The sequence below is a fragment of the Moschus berezovskii genome, chromosome 4, assembly GCF_049115385.1.
Source record: "Moschus berezovskii isolate FMDL1 chromosome 4, NW_MosBer_1.0, whole genome shotgun sequence".
Taxonomy (NCBI): Eukaryota; Metazoa; Chordata; class Mammalia; order Artiodactyla; family Moschidae; genus Moschus; species Moschus berezovskii.
The window spans coordinates 107,968,181-107,991,977 of NC_142463.1; the positions used below are offsets into that span (position 1 = coordinate 107,968,181).

At 46.3% G+C, this 23,797-nt stretch overlaps 2 protein-coding genes and 1 long non-coding RNA gene across 3 annotated transcripts; all 3 read right to left on the reverse strand.

The window, feature by feature from the left end:
• Positions 1 to 319: 319 nt before the first annotated feature.
• LOC129540896 (protein S100-A12) lies at positions 320 to 1,849 on the reverse strand. Its single transcript, XM_055402401.2, has 3 exons — positions 1,694 to 1,849; positions 1,009 to 1,165; positions 320 to 548 (listed from the first exon to the last, which is right to left on the reverse strand). Exons 2-3 carry the CDS (start codon positions 1,144 to 1,146, stop codon positions 408 to 410), a joined length of 279 nt encoding a protein of 92 aa, XP_055258376.2. The 5' UTR covers positions 1,147 to 1,165; positions 1,694 to 1,849; the 3' UTR covers positions 320 to 407.
• Positions 1,850 to 9,654: 7,805 nt separating this feature from the next.
• LOC148778191 (uncharacterized) lies at positions 9,655 to 18,133 on the reverse strand. The gene is made up of 3 exons (XR_016037135.1): positions 17,838 to 18,133; positions 11,897 to 12,133; positions 9,655 to 10,208 (listed from the first exon to the last, which is right to left on the reverse strand). It is a non-coding gene; the product is annotated as an uncharacterized LOC148778191 (long non-coding RNA).
• A 1,448-nt stretch (positions 18,134 to 19,581) lies between these two features.
• On the reverse strand, positions 19,582 to 20,683 carry S100A8 (S100 calcium binding protein A8). The gene is made up of 3 exons (XM_055402586.2): positions 20,530 to 20,683; positions 19,931 to 20,093; positions 19,582 to 19,780 (listed from the first exon to the last, which is right to left on the reverse strand). Exons 2-3 carry the CDS (start codon positions 20,069 to 20,071, stop codon positions 19,652 to 19,654), a joined length of 270 nt encoding a protein of 89 aa, XP_055258561.2. The 5' UTR covers positions 20,072 to 20,093; positions 20,530 to 20,683; the 3' UTR covers positions 19,582 to 19,651.
• Positions 20,684 to 23,797: the final 3,114 nt, after the last annotated feature.

Here is a 23,797-nt window from a genome sequence, read left to right on the forward strand (position 1 = left end):
TATCTCTTTTCATTACCTACCAGTGTATCACAGGATGCATTTGTATGCTAATACTTGGTCGTTTGCGGTTGGTTCAATTCCCTCCCTATTAGAATGAAAACCCCAAAAAGATGAGGACTTCATGTCTTTGATCTCTGGCTATTATAGATGCTCACTAAATATTTGTTAAATAAATGAATAAATGAACAAATTAGAGAGATTTAATAAATTGTTAGTGAACAAATGAGCAGACAAGGGGGTCTCAGAGGTCTAAACGGGGCTTGTCAGAACAGCAGGGGTGAGGAAGGATCAAGAAAAAAAGGACACGGATTCTGCTAAGAACTTTGCCAAAGTACGTTTATTAATTCTCTCTTCCCTCGGGGAGGAGAAGGGAGCATCCTCTCGGGGCCGTCGCTGGAAAGAGCTTCCTACTCTTTGTGGATGTCTTCGTGGGCCGTCTTCAGCACCCTGGACACTAGGACTATGAATTCCTCGAAGCTGACCTGCCCATCTTTATTGGCATCCAGCTCTTGGAATATTTTGTCAATGGTAGGTTGATCTTTGGTGTTCTGGGAGAAGAGAAAGCAGGGGCAGTGAGTTCCCCTTTCTTCAGGCCTCGCATCCCTCAGAACTCAGCTCAGGGCAGCCAGGGAACAGTAACTCATGGGCCAAAACTATGTGGGAGAATCCAATATGAGAAAATGGAAGGCAGAGAGAAGCAGCTGTCTTGAGCCATCCTAGAACCAAGTCTTAACCTAGAAGATGTTGTATAGCTCAGTAATCCAACGCCGCCCGGCCCTGCCTCTCTCCACTTTACACAGAGAGGAAGGCGTGAAGCCTAAGGTGATGGAGAGAGCCATTCAGAGAGAGGTGGGCCCCTGTACCACAGCTGCGAGGGGCTGGGGAACATCCTTGGGAACACAAACTGGGGTGAACCCACCCCAGTCCTTGCCCCCACCATCATCCTTCAGGCCTCCGCCCTCAGCTCAAGGGGGTGGGAAACTTTGCCAAAAGAGGGGCCTCCCGTACCTTGAGGGTGTTGGGAAGTTCCTTTGTGATCAGCTGCTTCAGCTCACGCTTGATGAGGGTGTCGTAATCCCCCAGACGAACGGAGTACTGGTGGAAGATGTTGATGATTCCCTCCAGGTGATCTTCCAGCTTAGTCATCTTACCAGCCTACGTTCACCTTCAGGAGACAAGGGAGGTCTCGGGCAGTGCCTCCCCAACCCGCATTTCCACTGTCTCCTCTTTCCTCACTAATGGTTTAGACAAGCGCTACTATCCCGGGTCTGCTGCTCTCTTTGACCCACAGTGAAAGTTCTTATTTGCGCATAGAATAGGGGGAGAAGGACACAGGATACCACCTAAAGCATAAAAGAATCAGCCTTAACTGTCTCATGTTCCATGTGCCCCCATATCCTGGGGAGTATAATTCAGAGTATGGTCACTCAGGCTCGTCTGGGAAGGCTTCTGTGGTTGCCCAGGCTGTTTCCTTTCCCCAAGTGATGGCACTTTAGGGCCCTTACACATGCCGGCCACCCCATCCACATTGGCCATTCCCAAGTCCTGATCTGGGTCTTCCTATCAGAGCAAGAGCTGGCATGCTTGGTCCCAAAGTGCAGTCAGCCAGAGGGGGTTCAGATGGCAGGGAGTTGTGGCTCCCACCATCCTGCCAAGTGGCCCCCAAGGGCTGAGCCAAGGAAAGGACACTTACCCCTCTGCACAGAAGTATGGAATGCCAGGAGCGTGCACGGCAGTGCTGAGGAGCCCTGGACTAGGGAGGTTTTTATAAATCGGGCTTCACCTTTGACCTCTGGTGAAGAAACATCTCTGATTCATCTTGGGGTGAGTGCTGGTCGATACTCTGTTGCTCAAGAGAAGCTTCAGACCTGCGGCTTTGACTGCAATGCAGGCAGCTCAGATTGCACCCATGGCACATGCCACCTGCCACACCCCCCCAGCCTGAAACAGAACGCCCATCCCTGCCACACCCACACTCCCCTCATCCCATCCCCCCAACACACACACGCCCATCATGTTTCTCAGCCCTGGGGCAGGACCCAGCCTGCAGGCTGAGCTCTGTTCCCTGCTTCCTGTTAAGAGGCTAAGAGAACAAGTTTCAGTGCCTACATGGCTCCTACCCAGAAAGGGAAGGGCTGGGGGGAGGCGTTTGCTAAGTATCTGTACAACAAAAATGAGAATGGTAATAAAAAAACAATCAAAGTGGACATGTAACCCTGAAACAGAAAAAGGACACTGGTGTAAAACTAAAGAAATCTATCCCAAGGGTCAGGCAGGTTGCGCTGCCGCAGCAGGAGCTCCACGGATGCATCGCTCTGTGGGCGTGGATGCTCCGCTCACCTCCCCTGTCAGAGGTCCCCCCTTGCGCTGCTTCCGCTTGCAGAGCAGGAACCCTGCCCAGGCTGGCTGCCGATGGCCCAGCATTTGGAAGAATACATGCAGAGTTATTTCCTCGTCGTTGTGTCCTGTTTGGTTTCGACAGCTTTGATTTATTTTATTTTCGATGCCCCCTTTTGGCCACGTAAACTATTTCTGGTAATTATATATTTTTATTTATGAATAAAGAATGCTGTTTCTCATACCAAAAAAAAAAAAAAAACCCTAAAGAAATCTGAATGTAAAACTTAGAACTCAGTTGATAATAAAGCGTCAAGAGTGATTGATTAATTGTAACATATGTACCATGCTGTGTAAGATGTTAACAATCGGGGAGGCTATGCAGGACTATGGGAGCTGTCTATATTATTTTCTCAATTTTTCTCAATTTTTCCATACATCTAAAAAAACTTTTGAACTACTAACAAACAACTATCCCGGGTTGTTTGTTTGTTTTAAAGTCCAACGTTTTTGTTTTTGTCTTTGGCCATGCTGCGCGGCTTCTGGGATCTTAGTTCCCCGACTAGGGATTGAATCCAGGCCACAGCAGTGACAGACCAAGTCCTAACCACTGGACCACCAGGGAAATCCCCTTCTTTTAAAAACGGGCATGTGTTGGCCACTCACATCATGCCAGGCACCACCTTACACAAACCCTCACCTAATTCTCCAAACAGCTTTCACTCCAACAGTGGGGTGAGTGCTAATGGTTTGCTCATTTGAAGATGAAGAAAAGGAGTTTGGAGAGGTTAAGGAACTTTTCCAAGTGCCAAATTCAAGATTGTTTGCTTTTAAAACCTTTGCCATTTTGTAATTGTTCCTTAAAATGAGAATGGTTGTTTTTTCTTGTAAAAATAATATATGCTCATATTTTTTATAGAAAAAAACCCACTAATTTTTGGCAAATGATGCCATCTTGTATCAGACTGATCTTTTTCTTCCATTTATTTTTTTTAACACAATCTATTCTTGGAGAAGGAAATGGCAACCCACTCCAGTGTTCTTGCCTGGAGAATCCCAGGGATGGGGGAGCCTGGTGGGCTTCCATCTATGGGGTCACACAGAGTCGGACACGACTGAAGTGACTTAGCAGTAGAAGCATTCTTGATTAGCCTTTTTAAAAATCCTTTCTTCTTTGCTCCCAACTCACTGTGTCAGACTTGGGCACAGAACAGCACAAATTCTGTGGTTGTCCTGCAGGAATTTGGAGTCTAATGGGTTCAGACACCTTCCTGAATCATAATACACACAGTTCACCGCACATGGAGGTGGGAGATTTCTGAGCACTCATCAGGCCAAGACTAGTGACTGGGATTCCACACTGGAATAGGGCCTTGGGAGAACCAGGACTGCCTGGCAGGCCACAGTGAGAAGGGTGCCAGGGACCAAACTGTGCCCTTGGGCAAGCCCTTGACCTCTGCGAGCCTGCTTCTTCATCTGCATTAGTCAGCTCACCAGCCTCCTTTAGTTCCCAGAGGAGTTATGAGGCTAGCTGATAGAATATGTGAGAGAAGGCTTGAAAACAGTAAACGGCCATCTTTAAGTTGGGTTTTCTTTTACCCTTACCCACCCAGCATAGATATGGGTCATTTAACCCAGCAGGCACGAGCCTGAGTCCACAGCCAGCCCTCCAGGGCTCAGTCACTGGACACCAGGGGTGTCCAGCAGAACAAAGAGACCTTCCTCTTCTGTGTCCTGACAAGTGGCCACTGATAGGGGAGGCTACACCCCAGCTTTCCCTCTGAGCACCAGCCCCTACATCTGTGCCTGACCAGCAATGCCTTTCAGAAGGCAAGGGAGTCCGTGTGTCAGGCAAATGGCCCAGTTCCTGGCATGCGGAATAATGGTCATTGCCTTACCTTCCTCCCTTCTCCCACCTGGCCCCACTGAAAAGGTAGGATTGGCCCCAAGGGGCAAGGCCAAGCCTGGGCAGTGTTCCCTCCTGCCGCTGGCCTTGGTGCTCCCAAGGGTATTCCAGAGACTGGTGGCCTCCTGGCTGTGCCTTGGGCTGGCCCTGCCTCCCCATCGACAGGACCTCCTCAAGGTCAGGACTGTGTCGGAAGGCTGATGCTCACGGCAGCCGAGGAGGGTGAAGAGTATGGGCCACTCTTCTGTTGATAGTTTGATACAGATGCTACAGCAATGGTGGACACATGTCATTATACATTTGTCAAAACCCACAGAATGTACAACACGAAAACTGAGCAGCAATGTGAGTTATGGACCTTGGTTAACAACAGGGCATTAATGTTGGCTCATCAACTGTAGCAAATGTTGTTCAGTTGCTCAGTCGTGTCCGACTGTTTGCGACCCCAGGGACTGCAGCACGCCAGGCTTCCCTGTCCTTCACTATCTCCCGGAGTTTACTCAGACTCATGTCCATTGAGTCGGTGATGCCATCCGACCATCTCTTCCTCTGCCAGACATCAGTAACCATGGAGCTGGGGGAGGGAGGGCTAAGGGGTATACAAGAACTCTGGACTTTCTGCTCAATTTTGCTGTAAACCTAAAACCTCCCTTAAAAAATAAAGTTTATTAATAAAAAAATACTACTGCCTCTAAAGTCACTATGTACAAAAAGTAATAGGATACTGTACAACAAGAAACAACCTTTTCAAATAAATTCTGAGACAAATTGATAGAGATTCACCTGCACAACTCCCTCTACGAAGTTAGTCAAACTACCATGACAATAGTGGGGTACATTAAAGAAAATGTTGACTAACAAAAACATGAATTCATTCTATCTCTTCTAACCTCAATGAGAAATAAATACATGCTCTAAAGTAGATGATAGATCTTCAAGAGAATGAAACTGAATGTGATCATGCAAGCACCTTGACAATGTATATTCTCTAAATTTTCATAATGCAAAGAAACGTGAATTAAGCTGATAAATCTGAGTAAAGCGTATATGGGAATTTCTTGTACTGCACCTGTAATTTCTCTGTGAGTTTGGAATTATCAAAGTAAATTACATCAAACTGAAATTATATCAAAGTTTAAAATTACCCACAAAGTACTCATAGCAGCTGAAATGACTTTGTTAGTCGCACTCAAGCCTTGGGGAGGGGCACACATAGAGCTGAAGGTGCGGCAGGGTGACCGGAAGGGGCAGGTTGCAGCCCACCAAGATGGGACCACCCTCCAAGTGATCCCAGAGCGCAGCTCTGGGTCGAGACAATAAGCATGAGTGCCTGCCCTTGCAGAGGCACGCTCTCTAAAAGATGCTTCTCTGGGAGGGAAACAAACTCCCAGGCAAGCAAGGAGAGGGGAAAAAGAGGATGACATTGCCTTATAAGGCAGCAGTCCCCAACCTTTCTGCCATCAGGAGTCAGTTTTGTAGAAGACAATTTCTCCATGGACCAGGTTAGGGGGGATGGTTTCAGGATGATCCAAGCTCATTACTTTTATTGTGCATTTTATTTCTATTATTATTACATCAGCTCCACCTCAGATCATCAGGCATTAGATTAAAAAGGTTGGGGACCCTGCTCTAAAGGATGGGAAGTTCTGGGTCTAAAGGGATTCCATTCCTGGAGATGTGGAAGCAGGCTCAGATCAACTCCAACCTCTGAGCAGTGGTGAGCAGAAGGGCAGCGTGGGTTCCTTCACCTGGCAAACACTTCCTAGCCCTTCATATCTGCTGGTCACTGCTGGCCAGGCACTAGGGGAAGCAGCCACGAACAGAACAGACATGAACCTGCCCTCACTGAACAGTCTAGGGAGGACACAGATGAGAACGGCTCTCTGATAAGGTGTTGACAGAGCTAAAAAGGGCGGGGAAGCAGAGGCATTGCTTCTTGCTCTTTGAACAAAATAAATTATCAGCCTTATCTTCAGTTTTGGCAAGTGGACAAAAATCTTTTCTGTCTGTAAGGGAAGGGAGACCTTTCCCTCAGTTTTTTCTAGAATGCAAAGCTAATCACTGGAGCATTTTTCAGAAAGGATCCCAGGGCTTTCAGGAACTGAGACACCAATCCCTCTATGCCTTCCCTCCACTTTCTTATCACAATTCCTGAATTCCTGTTAGAAAAGCTGTCAAGTTGGGCTATGATAACCAGGATCAAAGCCCCAAGGTAGGAAGAGGTTATCAAGGACTCTGAAATAAAATCTTTTGAAATCTAACCTAGTGATCTCCATTCAGTACTCTAGACTCCACTACATGCTTTGTGTTAACTGGTTACCATGGCGACAGGTACGGCCTAAATGAGGACCCAGACCACCCCTGCAGCACACCTCTGCAGCAGTGGGCTAGCAATTTGTCCCTAAAACTGCCCAGACCTGGAGGCTTCAGTGGCCACACCTTACAACCACAAGAAGCAACTGCTTTGGGGGGACAACCAGTGAGACCCTAGCTCCCTATCTCCTTGGCTTGTGAAGGCAGAACAGATCCTACCAATGGAGTAAGAAAGCCACCAGGGTGTTTGGGCATTTCACGAATGGGAAGGCTGCAGGAGGAGGAGAAACTAGACGGGTAGGAGCATGAAATGGCAAGAAAATGAGATACTTGTAGTGCTGTGTTCATCCTGAACCGAACAAACCGTGTCACAATTCTATTTTGAAATCACATCCAGATTACTCAGTGTCACGGGCTACTTTACCCCTCCTGAATTAGACAACCGATGTTGATACAAGGCTGTGATTATGTTAGAAAATTGGGTGTGGCAGAGCCTGTCCAAGGTCACTGCTCGCTTTCTTTTTACTTTTTCAGGTGAAATTAACTCTATTTTTTAAACAGCTTTATTGCGGCATAACTGATATACAAAACTTGCACATATTTAATGTGTAAAACTTAATGAATTTAGACATTTTCAAACACCGGTGATACCATCACCACAATCGGGTCATAAGCACATCCATCACCCCTGACAGCTTCCTTGAGTGCCTTTGGCTTTGTCTTTGGTTTCTGCGGTAAGAACACTTGGGTGAGATTGCCATCTTAACAAACATTTGAGTGCACGATGTTGTTGTTGTTCGGTCACTAAGTCGTGTCCGACTCTTTGTGACCCCATGAACTGCAGCGCCAGGCTTCCCTGTCCTTCACTGTCTCCTGGAGTTTGCTCAGATTCGTGTCCATTGGGTCAGTGATGCTACCTGAGCATCTCATCCTCTGCTGCCCTCTTCTCCTTTTATCCTTCCCACCATCAGGGTCTTTTTCAATGAGTCAGCTCTTCACATCTGGTGGCCAAAGTATTGGAGTTTCAATATCAGTACTTCCAATGAATATTCAGGGTTGATTTCCTCTAGAATAGACTGATTTTATCTCCTTGAAGTCCAAGGGACTCTCAAGAATCTTCTCCATCACCACAGTTCGAAAGTATAAATTTTCTGGTGTTTAGCCTTCTTTACAGTCCAACTCTCACATCCATACATGACTACTGGAAAAAACATAGCTTAGACTACATGGACCTTTGACTATGTCACCAAAGTGATGTCTCTGCTTTTTAATATGCTGTCTAGGTTTGTCATAGCTTTCCTTCTAAGGAGCAAGCATCTTTTAATTTCATGGCTACAGTCACTCTCCACGGTAATTTTGGAGACCAAGAAAATAAAATCTGCCACTACTTCTACTTTTCCCCTTCTATTTGCCACAAATTAATGGGACCAAATGCCATATTCTTAGTTTTTGAATGTTGAGTTTCAAGCCAGCTTTTCACTCTCCTCTTTCATCCTCATTAAGAGGCTCTTTAGTTCCTCTTTACTTTCTACTTTCTGCCTTTAGAGTGGTATCATCTGCATATCTGAGATTGTTGATATTTCTCCCAGGAATCTTGCTTGATTCCAGCTTGTGATTCAGTGCCTGATGCCATATCTTTAACCGTAGGCACTATGTAAGCACTGAAGCTGAAACTCCAATACTTTGGCCACCTGATGGGAAGAACTGACTCATTGGAAAAGACCCTGATGCTGGGAAAGATTGAAGGCAGGAGGCGAAGAGGATGACAGAGGATGAGATGGCTGGATGGCATCACTGACTCGATGGACATGAGTTTGAGTAAATTCTGGGAGTTGGTGATGGACAGGGAGGCCTGGGATGCTGCAGTCCATGGGGTCCCAAAGAGTTGGACACGACTGAGCGGCTGATCTGAACTGACTGTGTTGTACAGCACATCTCTCGGTCTGTTTCATCTCACAGGACTATAACTTTATACCCCTGAACAGTAGTAGTCACTGCTGCCTAGAAGGATACAGCTCAAAGGGGTGAGACTGCTTGAAGAACTCCAGAAGAGCCGCTTACTACTGCATTCCATATCATTTTGAGACATGCAAAAGACTATACATAGCATATAAGTTCATTAAAAGGCAAAATAAAGCAGCAAATATCTGTGAATCTATAGGAAGCTTTTAGTACCCCGGACAGAAACCAAGTGATTGGTAAAGTATTCCAGAACACAGAGAAGGAAGAAACTAAATAACTTTTTTGTTTGCTGAGAAATGTAATCCTCTGAGAGTGGCCAGACACACTAGCAGGGAAGACAAGTATGCTTTAAGAATGATAGTTACTAGCCAAGACATGTCCATGGTCAGATGAGTGGATAAAGATGTGGTATGTGCACACAATGGAATACTTCTCAGCCATAAAAATGAATGAAATAATGTCATTTGCAGCAACATGGATGGAAATAGAGATTTCCATATTAAGTGAGCGGGAGACCTGGGTTTGTTCCCTGGGTCGGGAAGATCCCCTGGAGAAGGAAACGGTAACCCACTCCAGTATTCTTGCCTGGAGAATCCCATGGACGGAGAAGCCTGGTAGGCTACAGTCCACGGGGTCGCATAGAGTCGGACACGACTGAGCGACGGAACGGAAACGGAACGGAAACGGAAGGCAGAAAGAGAAAGACAAATGCCATATTGTATCCTTTATATGTGGAATTTAAACTACAGCACAAATGAACCTACCTATGAAACAGAAACAGACTCACAGAAGTAGGGAATAGACTTGTGGTTGCCAAGGGGGAGGCGGTGAGGGAGTGGTGGACTGAGAGTTTGGGATTAGCAGATGCAAACCTATGACATAAACAGCAAGGCCCTGCTGTACAGCACAGGGAACTGTATTCAATATCCTGAGAAAAATCATAACGGGGGGAAGAGAATATATGTGTGTGTATATGGCTGAATCACTTAGCTGTACAATAGAAACTGATACAACATGAATCAACTATACTTCAGTTTAATAAAATAAAATACCTTTTAATGAAAAAAAGTGATTTGCTACTACAAAAAAAATCAGTAATTTTTTAAAAATTTTATTTATTATTTTGGCTGCCCTGGATCTTTGTTGCTATAAAAGGGTTTTCTCTAGGTTGTGGCAAGCATGGGTCATTCTCCAGCTGTGGCTTCTCATGGTCATGCCTTCCCTTGTTGCAGAGTGTGGGCTCTCAGAGCGTGGGCTCAGTGTAGTTGTGGCACATAGGCTTAGTTGCCAGCAGCATGTGGAATTTTCCAAGACCAGGGATCAAACCCATGTCCTCTACATTGGCAGGCAAATTCTTAACCACTGGACCACCAGGGAAATCCAAAATCGGTCACTTTAAATAAAGCAAATACTACATTTCGTGCGGGGTAGGGAGTTTGGGAGAATGATTTGTTAGCTTCTCTACCTCAGACTGAATTTCTTAAGACTCCGACCCTCTTCCTAGAAGGGGGCAGGCCCACATTGCTTGGATCAGTGGGTTCTGGGAACAATGATACACTGAGGCTCTGACCCAACCTAGAGTGGTTGGTGGAGTCAGTCCATTGTGAAGAGGGAGTGTGGTTGATGAAAGCTGACATTACAGCCTCAGGGGAGCATGCATTCCAGGCAGGACTGGGAACCTGGCTGAAAACTGTAAGAGAAAAAAAGAGATGAAGGAGGTCAAGAGGCTCTGCAAGAACCATATGGGCTTCCTGTAGAAAAAGCATCCGTAACTGTGGTGGAGAAACAGAGGCCACAAAAGGTGTACTCGGAGCTGTGAAGAGTTACATAGCCCCAGTGGAATTCCCCAGAAACCTGAAAAGGTGACTGTTGTTGCTAGACCCTGTGCTCCAGAAACTGCTGGAGGAAGCATCAGGGCCCAAGGGTGCCCCAGGCAGGCTCGACCTTTTGAGTCAGGGGAAAGGGGGACACCTGTCACAAAAGTCTCTGGGCTGAGGCCCTCCAGGTTGACTGGTGTCCTTGAGGCTAGTTCTGGCAGGTTGGGGCGGGGGGTGGGGAGGGTGGAAGCAGGCAGTAGTCTGGTTCATAGCATGAGGGAAAAAAGAGACAGACACATCTCATTGGAGAAAGCAGCTAAGGGCCCCATAGAGGTCAAGGCACCTGACTGGGACTTTGAATTCCACTCAGGGCATCAGTCAATGGGAAATTCCAAAGCTCTGAAGGTAAGTCTGAGAAGGGGCTTTTTCTGAGACAACTTCTAAAAACCTTGAGAAAATGAAAATGGCCATCCTCTCCCCTGTCTGTGGACAAGGTGGCTGTTTTCTGGTGACCTGTTCCATACGGTGAACCTGTCTATGGTGTTTCAGAAGCTGAGGCTGACATACATGGGAGATGAGGCCTCTTGAGAAGCTTTCAGCCCCACAGGATTCAGCTCAGTAATCACCAGGGTCTTTTCCTACCCCAGGGCAGAAACACTAGAGGAAGACAATAAAAACTCAGGTCGGGGAAAGGCAGACACCCAAAAGAAATTCAACAGAGGTCTCTGCTCCCTCCAGCTGCATCCCCCATCAGAGAACAGAGAAGAAGCAAGAGGGAGCAAGGGCTGCCCCTTCCCAGCCTGGAGAGCCCCAGAACTGGAGAAGTCCACAACGCTGCAGGTGAGAACTGCATGACTGATGGATCAGCCACAAGTGTCCAAATACAGACAGATTAAAGCCTGAAACAGGAGCTGTTTACCTGTTTTCAGAATAGGGAAAACAGAGAGCTATCTTGAAGCAGTTCTGCTTTGCTCTCTGGGGCAATGGCACTGAGCTACCTGCCCTCTGACCCTCCCCCGCCCTGCCCCGGTAGGCAGTTAGTCAACACTGCTGCTGGCCCAACTGGGGAAGAGAAATCTCCTAGAGATACGAGGCAAGGACGACATATGTCCCAAGTCAGATCCACAGGTAGGAAAACTTTCCTGAAACCAAATTAATATGGTGAGCAAAAGGGGAGATCATGCCAGTGACAAAGGAAACACAGGAACAATAAAATTGATGGAAACTCTTCCAAACCCAAGCTTCCCACGTGCTTTGGGTGACAGTGTCCTCTGTAGAGGCCGCAGGGCCTGGCCCTTATAGAGGGCTTCCCAGCAGCTTGCTAGAAATGCATCATCCACAGAATTGGCCTTGAACATCAGCTTTTATAACAAATAGAAGCAAACACGAAAGAAACTACTGCTGTTCATGAGAGCAGAAATGATCCTCAGACTCCCCACTGGCCTGAGTGAGCCCCAGGCTCAAGAAAGAGATACCAGATACCCTTTTAGTAGGAGATACAGAAAATTGAGCAGTTAACTGGGAAAATAAAAACACATAGTCGTAAATGATCAAATCATACTTATTGCATTTGGAATTTCCTTGGAAGATCCCCATCTGCCTTGTGGATCAATTGATTTTCCTGGAATTGGAGCCCGTTGGTTTTTGAAACAGTAGTTGGAATTGTGTAGAAGTCTGGTTGATGGGGCAGAGGTGATGTTGACTGTCAACTGTCTATGCTGAAATTGGCTTAGTTTGAAGGATTTGTACAGGATACCTCCAAACCCTTCAATAGCATGGAATAGTTGGCAGAATATTTCTGGAGTGAAAAAAAAAAGGCAGATAAAGCATTTTTTTAAATTTATTGAAAAGGTAATTCTCTGTGAGACCCAGAATAGGTAACTGAAGAAGGGAGTGCATCAGAAATGATTTCTGAAGTTCCCTACCTCAGACTGCAAATTTCTAAATTTCTGAACCTTTTCCTAGAGGAGGGGACTCAGGATTAATATCTGATGACCTCTGGAGTCCCAGAGTATAGCATCCTCTATTCTGCTCCAAGCCTGAGAGTTCCAGATGCAGGCTGCAGAAAAAGCCATTCGGCCTACAGAGAAAACTAAGAAACACCAGCTAATCAGTGTGTTTTCCAGTAATGGCATTAATAGCCTGAAGGGAAGAACTAAGTTCAGCTTGGCTGGACACATTCCTGAAAAAATATACAAGAGTAGCAGTTATTCAGAAGGAGAAACAGAGAAGGTAATGAAATGCAAAGACAAGAGTGCCCCGTGGAGTATTAGTTTGCTCCACAAGCTCAGTGTCTCCAGATCTCCCATTACTTCTCATTTAGTTTTTCTTGTCTTATAACATTGGCTAGGGCCCCGCAATACTAATATTAGATAGAAGTGGTAATGGAGGCATCCTTGTGTTTTTCCTGTTATTAAAGATTAATGTCTGTGGAAACAACATAAACGTCCATCAAAAGGTGAATGGATAAAGAAGGTATGGTACATATATATGATGGAATGTTCAGTTCAGTCGCTCAGTCGTGTCCGACTCTTTGCGACCCCATGAATCACAGCACGCCAGGCCTCCCTGTCCATCACCAACTCCCGGAGTTCACTCAAACTCATGTCCATCGAGTCGGTGATGCCATCCAGCCATCTCATTCTCTGTCGTCTCCTTCTCCTCCTGCCCCCAATCCCTCCCAGCATCAGAGTGTTTTCCAGTGAGTCAACTCTTCACATGAGGTGGCCAAAGTATTGGAGCTTCAGCTTTAGCATCAGTCCTTCCAATGAACACCCAGGACCAATCTCCTTTAGAATGGACTGGTTGGATCTCCTTGCAGTCCAAGGGACTCTCAATGGAATGTTACTTGGCTGTAAAAAAGAATGAAATGGTGCCATTTGCATCAACATGGAGGGATCTAGAGATTATCATACTAACTGAAGTATATCAGACAGAGGAAGACAAATATTATATGATATTATTTATCTGTGGACTCTTTAAAAAATGATACTAATAAATTTATTTATGAAACAGAAATAGACCCACAGACAGAAAACAAACTCATGGTTACCGAAGAGGAAGCAGAGGGGAGGGATAAATTGGAAGTTTGAGATTAACGTATACACACAACTACATATGGAGTAGATGACCAATGAGGACTTACTGTATAGCACACAGGAACTATACTCAATATTTTGTAATATCCAATGGGGGAAAGGAATCTGAAAAATAATATATATGTATGTATAACTGAATCACTGTGCTATACACCTAAAACTAACACACCGTTGTAAATTAACTATACTTCAAAAAAGTAAATGTCTAATATTTTTCCATTAAGTATGACATTTATGATGGGGTCTTAATGAATTGCATTATAGTGAAGAGTTCTAGGACCAAAGCAGGAAAGAAATCCAGAGCATTTTATTTGTGTTCGATATTTTACTCTAGAAAGCACAGAAGGGAAATGTGCCATAACAAGACAAGATCCTGAGTAAGCTGAGCTGATTGGAGCCCTTGATGGGCTAGGTTGATGAAGAATCTCTGATTCTGGATGCAGGATATAGTTCTATGCGTTCTGCTGCTAATGAGGTCCCTTCAAGAGGAAGAAGAAACTTCTGCCCACTGAAAGGGCAATGGGTACAAATCATTTGAAAGAGTTGCTAAAGGTCGATGCCCTGACCTAAGCAGGCAGTTCAGACCATGATTTTGCAAACAAGAGAATTATTCATATGGAAATTTCCACCACTCCTAAAACTGGAAGGAAGACTCCCCAACCCAAAAAGAGGGACAGTCCCTAAGAGCTTACGGAAGTCAAAATGTTAACCCCAGTTCTACAGTCATTGTCTGGAGGATTGCTCACACCAGGAAAAAAAATAACCACAGTAATTCAGGCCCAAGTGAGGGTGAGGACCTGGAGATAGAAGAAAGAAGCCCAAGAGAGAAAGTTCATTCTGGTAACTGCGCGGGGCAAGGACAAAGAGACCAAGAAGGCCAGAAGAAGAATGGCAGGCCCTCTGCAAACACAGGCTGGAAACCAACCAGAAGAAAAGCACTTTCATGTCTGAACCAGGGTTTCCTGCCTGGAGACAACCACAGATCTAATCCTAGCTTTGCCATTTGCCACATTAATAAATTTTGTTGAGTTTCTTAACTTCTCTGAACCTCCTTATGTGCAAAATGGAAATATCAATTATCAGTCTTATAGGGGTGTTATAAGAAACAAAAGAGAAAATATATCATAAAGTCTAGTGCTTAAAAGCAAAATTATCAACAAATATAGTGAGCCTGTGTCAAAATTCTTATTTTAATTCATTAATAAGAGAATCAGCAAAGATTTTTAAAAACTGATTTGAAGAATATTTGAGAATATATAAAGACATTCAGGAAAGGAATGACTAAGATTCTTAAATACGACTCAACTTTTAATAGGGAGATAAAAATTAAAGCAACAACCTCAAATGTGAATGTCTTGATTTTATTTTTATGATGATTTTATCTCCAACAGTTCCTGCTTCCAAAACTAAACACTGGAATAATACTGAATTGTCACTTAATTTAAGATAAGTAATTGCTTCTAATGACTAGTTTGTCTCTTGTCATGTATATATTTGAGTTTTTCTCTTGTGCATAATATTATTTGAACAAATGTAGACAGTTTATATGGGGCTTCCCAGGTGGCACTAGTGGTAAAGAACCCGCCTGCCAATGCAGGAGACATAAGAGACACAGGTTCAATCCCTGGGTCAGGAAGATCCCCTGGAGGAGGGTATGGCAACCCACTCCAGTATTCTTGCCTGGAGAATCCCGTGGACAGCAGAGCCTGGTGGGCTACAGTCCATGAAGTCACAAAGACTCGGACACAACTGAGAGACTAAGCACACACACACACACACACACAGCTCATATGCTGCCTTTTTCAGTTCAACTTTGCATGGCCTCAAAGTTGGCTATGGAGTATGTCTCATGTGGGAATACATAGGGGTTTAACATCTCTGCCAAGCTATAGGATCATATTACCCCACCAAGCAGATGTAAACTGCCTACTTCTTTATCCATTGTGATCTGTTAACCAAACATACTGTGCTGACCATGTTGCACTTCCAAAAGTGCCAGATGGTGGAAGATTAACAAGCAGCAAGGCCTTGCTTCTACTCAGGCAAACTCTAGCCTGAGATCAAAGATTTAAGCAATCACCATTTTGTCTTTCTCCAAAAATCATTTTTGAGATGATTTTTTTTTCCGTTCACACTGATTCCAGAAGGATAGCACCTTCCCTCCCCTTCTGGACTTCCCTTGTGGCTCAATGGTAAAGAATCCACCTGCCAATGCAGGAGATGAGGGCTCTATTCCTGGGTTGGGAAGATCCCCTAGAGAAGGGAATGGCCACCCATTGCAGTATTCTTGCCTGGAGAATCCCATGAACAGAGAAGCCTGGTGGGCTACAGTCCATGGGGTCACAGAGAGGCGACAGAGCTGAGCAAATAACACTTTTTTTCCCCTTCTCAGCCCATCTGAAGTTAGGCTGAATTCGCTAGGTCAGGAGGCCAGAATCTAGGCTGATATCTGGACCCAACCAGAATCACTGCGGCTCCCACATGGAAGGATGTACAAGGAAGTCTTCTCCACTGGGATAAGCTGTATGTTCAGCTCCTAGACACCAGTTGCCCAATTCCAGATACTCCCCACGCTCTTTAACAATTCTGTCACAACTGCAAGGCACTTGGCTGAAGTTGGGAGTCTTGGGTCTTGGGTGGAAAAGTCGGATTTCAGACAAGTCATCCTCCAAGGCTGGACCAGCCTCAACTGGTGAGCCAAGTTCTCCTTTGTGGGTTCAGAATGACATGAGGCTTCCTACTAAACCACTTATTTCTCAACTTTCCACCACCTTTTTCTTCCTTTGTTGTTGGGGCAACAGGAAACCGAGACACCTTGCTCTGGGCTACAAGCCCTGTCTGACTCTGCGCAGTAGGTCCTGTAATGGGCACAGCCTTGTTTGTACATTACAATCTGCAAGCCTACCTCCTCCACAGACCTTCCAAAGATGGCCTCACTCATCTCCACCTCATTCTTCAGGTGGCCAGTGCCAGCTGGTCTACCTCCCACGTTCAACCATGAGCTTGGGTATCAACCATTTGACAATGCAGGGTCAATGCAGTTCTTCACAATCACTGGCCCACCACTTATGGTGAAACTCCAGTGGGCATTCTGGGCTGCCTTCCCCATGGTCCTCTGAGAGAACTCAGAGAAAGTGGACTCATTAGGCTTTCAACCAGCAGAACACAGTTGACAATGGTAAATCCCCCACCATCACCCCACCCAAAAGAATCCATTAGCAACAAGTCTAACAGTGCATTTTCAAGGAGAGTGAAAGGCACCGGGATATGTTGCCCCTCACCCCAACTCAGACACATACAAATACACACACAGACCCCCCCCACCACCACCAGTGTGGATTACTGAGGCAGAATGGGGCTGCCCTCTCCTCTTGTGCATTCACCCATTATGCTCCCTAAATATTGAGCGAGGCCTGGGATGCTTCTTGGTGAACCATGACAACCTTTCCCATCTTTTTTGGCCTGGGCCACATTTGGACCAGCAGCTCACGTTTAAAGGTGCCTCTCAGAACTTCAGTGAGAGCCTCCTCGATACAGAGAGTGTAATCACACTCCTGAGTTAGGTGAGAGTCAGACACGACTGACCGACTGAGCACGCACGCACTTGGCTTTGGGGAAAAGATGAAGAGATCCTCCAGGAAAACTGAGAAGGAAGAACTTTTGTCCCTAACCCTCCCACGCCTGCCCAGAGGGCGCCCACCTCCATACTTCATGACTAGATCCCCCATCCCATTCTATGTCCCAGTCTCAGCTCTCTGCTGACGGCCAACCGTTTTCACTAATACATTAGCAGACAATAGAACTAGCTGGTAATTAAAGCCTTGCTCTGTGAATAAGGGTTTAAGCGGTAATCTTTCCCTGTTCATTTGCATTTCTGTATGACTAAACACTACACAAAGGAAAAGCCCAGTGATCTGGGCTGAGTAATCTTCAGCACTGGGACCCAGTTCATCTGAGTGGCATTTTGTTGGGTGAGGGAGAAACTTGCTCCTCCTGAAATTCGGAGGGGGGAATTGGCCAACTCCTTTTCTCCTCCTGGGGTTGAAGCACCTCTGCCTTCACCAAGGGTCCCCTCCTTCCCCCATCTCCACCCTCACTGAGTTGGGCTCCTCTGCAGCCCAGGCTCCTGGAGTTAGAGGCACACAATCATCCCAGAGAGGGGAAGGCTCCCTGCTGTTTATGCAGTGGTTCAGCGCCTGATGCACACAGAGGGACCCCAAGCCAGCATCCATCTCCTGGGACACAGTGCCCCCACCCCAGCTTCACAGAGCAGAAGAGTTGTGAAGGGGTGGGGCAGCAGCAGAGAAACTAATTTAGCCCTTAGGGGCACTTGTTCCCCACCGCCTATCCACCCCACTGAGTCCAGCCACAGACAAAACAACAGTATGGAAATACATACTCTACCTTCCATTACTAAAAATCCAGAAGCCAGACAAATGTTCTCAACATCTGAGGGGTGTCTGCATCCTTTTATAGTGATGAAAGACTCAGAGGAATGAGCATATACATATACAATCAGAGTGGTGTACTCAACTTCAGGTCTGTTCCAGAGATGCACCAGGCATGCGTGCTTGCTCAGTCATTGCAGCTGTGTCTGTTGACCTCATGGACTGTAGCCCACCAGGCTCCTCTGTCCATGAGGATTCTCCAGGCAAGAATACTGGAGTGGGTTGCCATGCTCTCCTCCAGGGGATCTTCCCAACAGCATCTCTTAACATCTCCTGCGTTAGCAGGCAGGCTCTTTACCACTAGCGCCACCTAGGAAGCCCCAAGATGTACCATGTGAAGTGAAGTGAAGTGAAAGTCACTCAGTTGTGTCCGACTCTTTGTGACCCCATGGACTATACAGTCCATGGAATTCTCCAGGCCAGAACACTGGAGTGGGTAGCCTTTTCCTTCTCCAGGGGATCTTCCCAACCCAGGGATCGAACCCAGGTCTCCCACATTGCAAGCAGGTTCTTTACCATCTGAGCCACAAGGGAAGCCCCAAGATGTACCATAGACCAAGTCAAAATCCCTGGTGTAGAGACTCTGGTGACAACTCCCAACTCCCTTCTCCATAACTAACATCACCACTCCTCCCACTAAGTGAAGACAACAGTAAGTGTCCCAAAGACGCCGCAGGGAAACTCAGCTTGCTGGCTGGGTTCTGGTGAGAGACGCCCATTCATTTTCTGGCCCTCCTGTTTCACCAGACCCTTGGAAACCCGGAGTAATGACAGGGAGATTATTTTAGGTAAGTCACTGATTCTCAAAGCATTCACCCCACAGGGAAACAATTGAGTACCCTATTCTTCACACTGAGTTTCCTTAATGTACTAGCCTGTCTGCCCTTTCCTTTATTTTTTAATATCTATTTATTTATTCACTGTGTTGAGTCTCAGTTGAAGTGCGAGGGCTTCTCCGTAGCTGTGGCCCGGGGGCTCTAGAGAGCATGGGCTCAGTACCTGTGGTACGTGGGCTTAGTTGCCCTGCAGCGTGTGTTATCTTCCTGGACCAGGGATCAAGTCCATGTCTCCTGCATTGGAAGGCAAATTCTTAATCACTGGGCCACCAGGGAAATCCTTCTTTTATTACTGAATAAAGTTAAGAGGTTGGGAATGGAGAAAGAAAGCTTCTTAAACCTCTTTAGAAGAAATTACAAGTGTGGGGGCCAGGGGGCTTATTAGTGTTACTTAATGTAGCATCCACCTAAAGTCACACCACAACATAGAATCTCTCTCTCTCTCTCTCTCACACACACACACACACACACACTTCTACACAGTTATCTCCCTAACTTCCTGAAAGTTACATCTAAGACATTTTCCTGGAAATTAAAATTTAGAGAATACTCTGAGTTTTCTTTATGTCACCCTGTTCTCAAATCACCCATATCACTCATACTACAGCTATAGCGTCTTGGACTTTCTAGAATCCTTAAATCCTGGAACTCAGGACTCAGGATTGTGGGGCTGGAAAAGCTCAGGAATTGTTTGGGGAAGAACATGGGGAGGAGAGCAGACAGGTGGCAAGCACAGAGGGCTGGTGACGGATACGTAGTGGGGGTAACACAGGTTTGTTTCTCTTCCTTCGGGTTTTCCAACCCTCCCTCCACCCCCGCAGGAGCCTCATTCCACAAAAGGAAAGCAAGCAATCAGCAGAGACCTGAGGTATCAACTATTTTATTACTCTGCAGGGACGAGTCCAGGGGCCTAGCCCCAGGCCCAGTAGTTCTGCTATTCTTTGTGAATGTCTTCATGGGCTGCCAGGCCCACCTTTATCACCAGCACAAGGAACTCCTCGAAGTTAATTCCACCATCCTGATTGATGTCCAACTCTTTGAACCAAGTGTCCGCATCCTTTTTCTGTGAAGGTTGGAGAGAGAGAAGTCAGAGGGTAAAGATCTCAGGGAAGCTGAGGTGTGGCTGTCTGTACGGGGCAACGCAGGAGATCAGTGACCCAGGGCTTCATCAGAGCCAGGCCAAGAACCCCAACCACACGCAGTCCCTCCTTACCTTCATATACTTAGGACACTCTGTCTCTAACAATTTCTTCAAGTCATCCCTATAGACGGCATGGTAATTCCCTTTCAGCAGGGAGTACTTGTGGAAGACATCAATCAGGGAGTTAATGGCACTCTCCAGATCCGTCAGCATGGTGTCCAAGGATCTGCCCCACCTGGAAGACGGAGCATCCAGGCAGGCCCAAAGTGGGGATGGTGCCTGTGGGGACACTCAGGAAGCTCCTACCCCAGGGGATGGCTTTGTCTTGGATGGCACCATCCAAGTAACTAAAGCCAGCAGAGGGCTATGGCTACAGGGGGAAGGGGTGGGATGATGTAGGTGAGGGTGTGGGAGGGAGCAGGGTGCCCAAGCACACACAGTGCCTGCCAGCTCTCCCCACATCCTCATCCTCTGCCCAGGATGGGCCCAACCGTGCCCTCACTCAGAAGTCCTAGAGCCCTCGGCCCCTTCTTCAGCCCCAGGCTCATGTTCCTCTGGACCCAGTCCAGATGCCAGCGAGCTTTCTCTCCCCTCCCCTGAGAAGGCTGCTGCACTCCTCAGCCCGCCCCAGGGGAAGCCCACAGTGTGGGACAGACCACACTTCCACTTACCAGGTCTCCCCGAAACAGAGTTGCCCAAGGACATGCAGGACTCAGTGTCAGCTCCCTTTTATAGCAACCAGCACTGGCCAGCTGCCCAGGGCCTCGGGCCGCTCAGAGGCAGCTACTCCCTCCCAGTGTTGCAGCCTCAAGTTTCCCAACAAGGAGAATGGGGCAATCACTGTGCAGAATGAAAGGTCCTGAGGGGGGGCACAGGAAGGGTAGAAGGAGGAAGGCGAGTGCCAGGCAGTGACGCCCAGGAGGAGAAACCAGGGAGCAGGCGTGGTGGGCTGCTGGCATCCCCTGGCATGGCCAACTGTGGAAGCTTACTCCTAAGTCCTTCCCACGGTTGCTGTGGTTATTTGCATGGCTTCTCTATGCCTCTCGGAAATAGAACTGAAGTTGAATGCCTCATTTTGAGTGCGTGCAAATAAGCTTAGTCCTCCATAGCATTCATCACATTGTCAAAAGGGTCCAAAGGCCCGTAAAATGTTAAGAACACTTGTCCTTGTCACTGGATTTTTAGTAATGGAAGGCGGAGTATTTCCATCATTGTTGTTATGTTTGGCTGGACTCAGCGGGGATGTGTGCTGCTAAGGGTTAAGTCAGTTTGTCTGCTGCTGTCCCTACACCTTCACAACACCTCTGTTCTGTGAGGCTGGGGTTGGGGGGGCACTGTCCTAGGAGCTGGATGCTGGCTTGGGGTCCCCCTGCGAGCATGAGACACTGAGCCGCTGCGTAAACAGCAGGGACCCTTCCATCCTCTCTGGGGGGATTATGTGCCTGTGACCCCAGGAGTCTGGGCTATAGAGGAAAACAACTCTGTGCGGGTGGGGGAAGGAGGGCACTTTTGGAGAAGGCAGAAATGCTTCAACCCTAGGAGGAGAAGAGGAGGTGGGCAATTCCCCCTGGATTTCAGGAGGAGCGAGTCCTTCCCCGCAACCAGTGCTGAAGATTTGTGATCATTTCTCTTGTACAGAGCACTTGACATTCATGTAACCTATTCAGACCCTCAGAACATGCCTATCAGAAAGTCGGGGCACAGAGCCCCCTCAATCTATACACATGGAAGCCGAGACCTAGAAAGGGGAAGCGGTTCACACAGTTTTCCAGTGCAGATGTGTCAGAGCGCAGACAGGATCCCAGAGCACCAGGCTCCAGGGCATGATCTGACAAGAACATGACTCTGCCGAGAAAGCCCCTCCCATCTCTCCATCCTTCATACATTGAACCAATATTTTCCTTATGCTTCTCCAAGGCCTAGGCCATCATCGCCTCCTAGAGGAAGCAGATGGGATTAGCCTCTCTCTACTTGGGATTAGCCTCTCTCTACTTGTTCCTGCAGCCCTTTGGGCTTTATTCTGTCATTAACTTTGTAGCCGTGTGACCTTGGGCTAATTACTTACCCTCTCTGTGCTTTAGTTAGCTCAACTATTAAATAAAGATTACAATAAAGTCTACCTCCAACCTACAGAATAGGAGAGAATATTTGCAAATCATATATATGAGAAAGGGTTAATATCCAGAATACAGAAAGAACTCCTACAACTCAACTCCAAAAGAAAACAAATAACCCAATGAAAACTGGGGTGGGAGGGAGGTTCCAGATGGAGGGGATATATGTATACTTCTAGTTGATTCACGTTGTACTGCAGAAACAAACCACAACATTGTAAAGCAATTATCTTCCAATTAAAAACAAATTTCTAAAAAACCGAGCAAATGAATAAACATTTCTCCAAAGAAGACATGCAAATGATTCATAAGTACAGGAAAAGATACTCCACATCACTAATCATTAGAGAAGGCAAATCAAAACCACAATGAGATACCACCTCACACCCCTTAGAACATCTACTGCCAAGAAAAACAGAAAACATGAAGTCTTGAAAAGGACGTGGGCACTGCTGGTGGGAATGTAAACTAGTGAAGTCACTGAGGCAAAATAATCGAGTGGTTCCTCAAAAAATTAAAAACCAAATTACCATTTGATGCAGCAATTCCACTTCCGGGTACATACCCAAAATAATTGAAAGCAGAGTCTCAAAAGGATATTTGTACCCTCATGTTCACAGAAGCATTATTCGCAACAGCCAAAATGTGGAAGCAACCCAAGTGTCCATCCACAGATGAATGGATAAATAAATGTGGTATATACATACAATGGAATAGTATTCAGCCTTTAGAAAGGAGGAAAATCTTGACACATGATACAACATGGGTGAACCTTGAGGACAGACAGTGAAGTAAGACATTCAACAAGACCAATATCTCCATTTATATGAGGCGCCTGGAGTAGCTGAACTCATGAAAACAGAAAGTAGAGTGGTGGTTGCCCAGGTCTAGGAGGAGGGGGCTGTGGGGTAATTGTTTATTGGGTACAGAGTTTTAGTTCCAAGATGAGGAGAGTCCTGGAGACTGGATGCACAACAATGGGAATACATTGGGAATTTAACACAACTGAACTGGACACTTAAAAACTGGTTAGGATGGTAAATTTTATGTTTATATATAGCTCAGTCGTGTCCTACTCTTTGTGACCCCATGGATTGTAGCCCACCAGGTTCTGCTGTCCAAGGAATTTTTCAGGCAAGAATACTGGAGTGGGTTGCCATTTCCTACTCCAAGGTTTCATATATATATATAACCACAATTTAAATATTTTAAAATCCTAAATGCTTCCACTCCCCCAAAATAAAATCTGCCCGATAGCGTTGTTGTGAGCATTACAAATAGATGCAAAATATTTGTGACTTGTGGGCTTTTATTAATGGATACTGTATTTTAATTAAAAGCTTACACACAAAAAGCATGTGAGCCATTTAAAGCAGCACATAGTAAGCAAGCACTGTGTGCGTGTGTGCCGTGATCACTGCCCTGTCAATAAGTCTGATTCCCCAGCTGAGCTGTGAAGCCTTGAGGACCCAGACTGCGTCACCTGTCTCTGCCTCCCTGGGGCCCAGCTCAGGGTCAGCTATATGCTGTGACAGCAACAACAATCAATAAGAACAAACAATAGCAAAATAATGGTTGGCATTTATTGGGCTCTTACCATGTGCCAGGAACCACAGTCATTGTTTAAGAGCTTTATTTACATTAATCCATTTAACCCTCACAATAATCCAATGAAGTACGTTCTATCATAAGTTCCACTTTACAGATGAGGAAACTGAGGCCCACAGAGACACGGCATTCGGTGCCTCAAATGACCCGGGTGACATGACCTACTGTGACATCATCCATTTCCTGCACTTGACTGGAATACCTCTTGGCCAGTGCT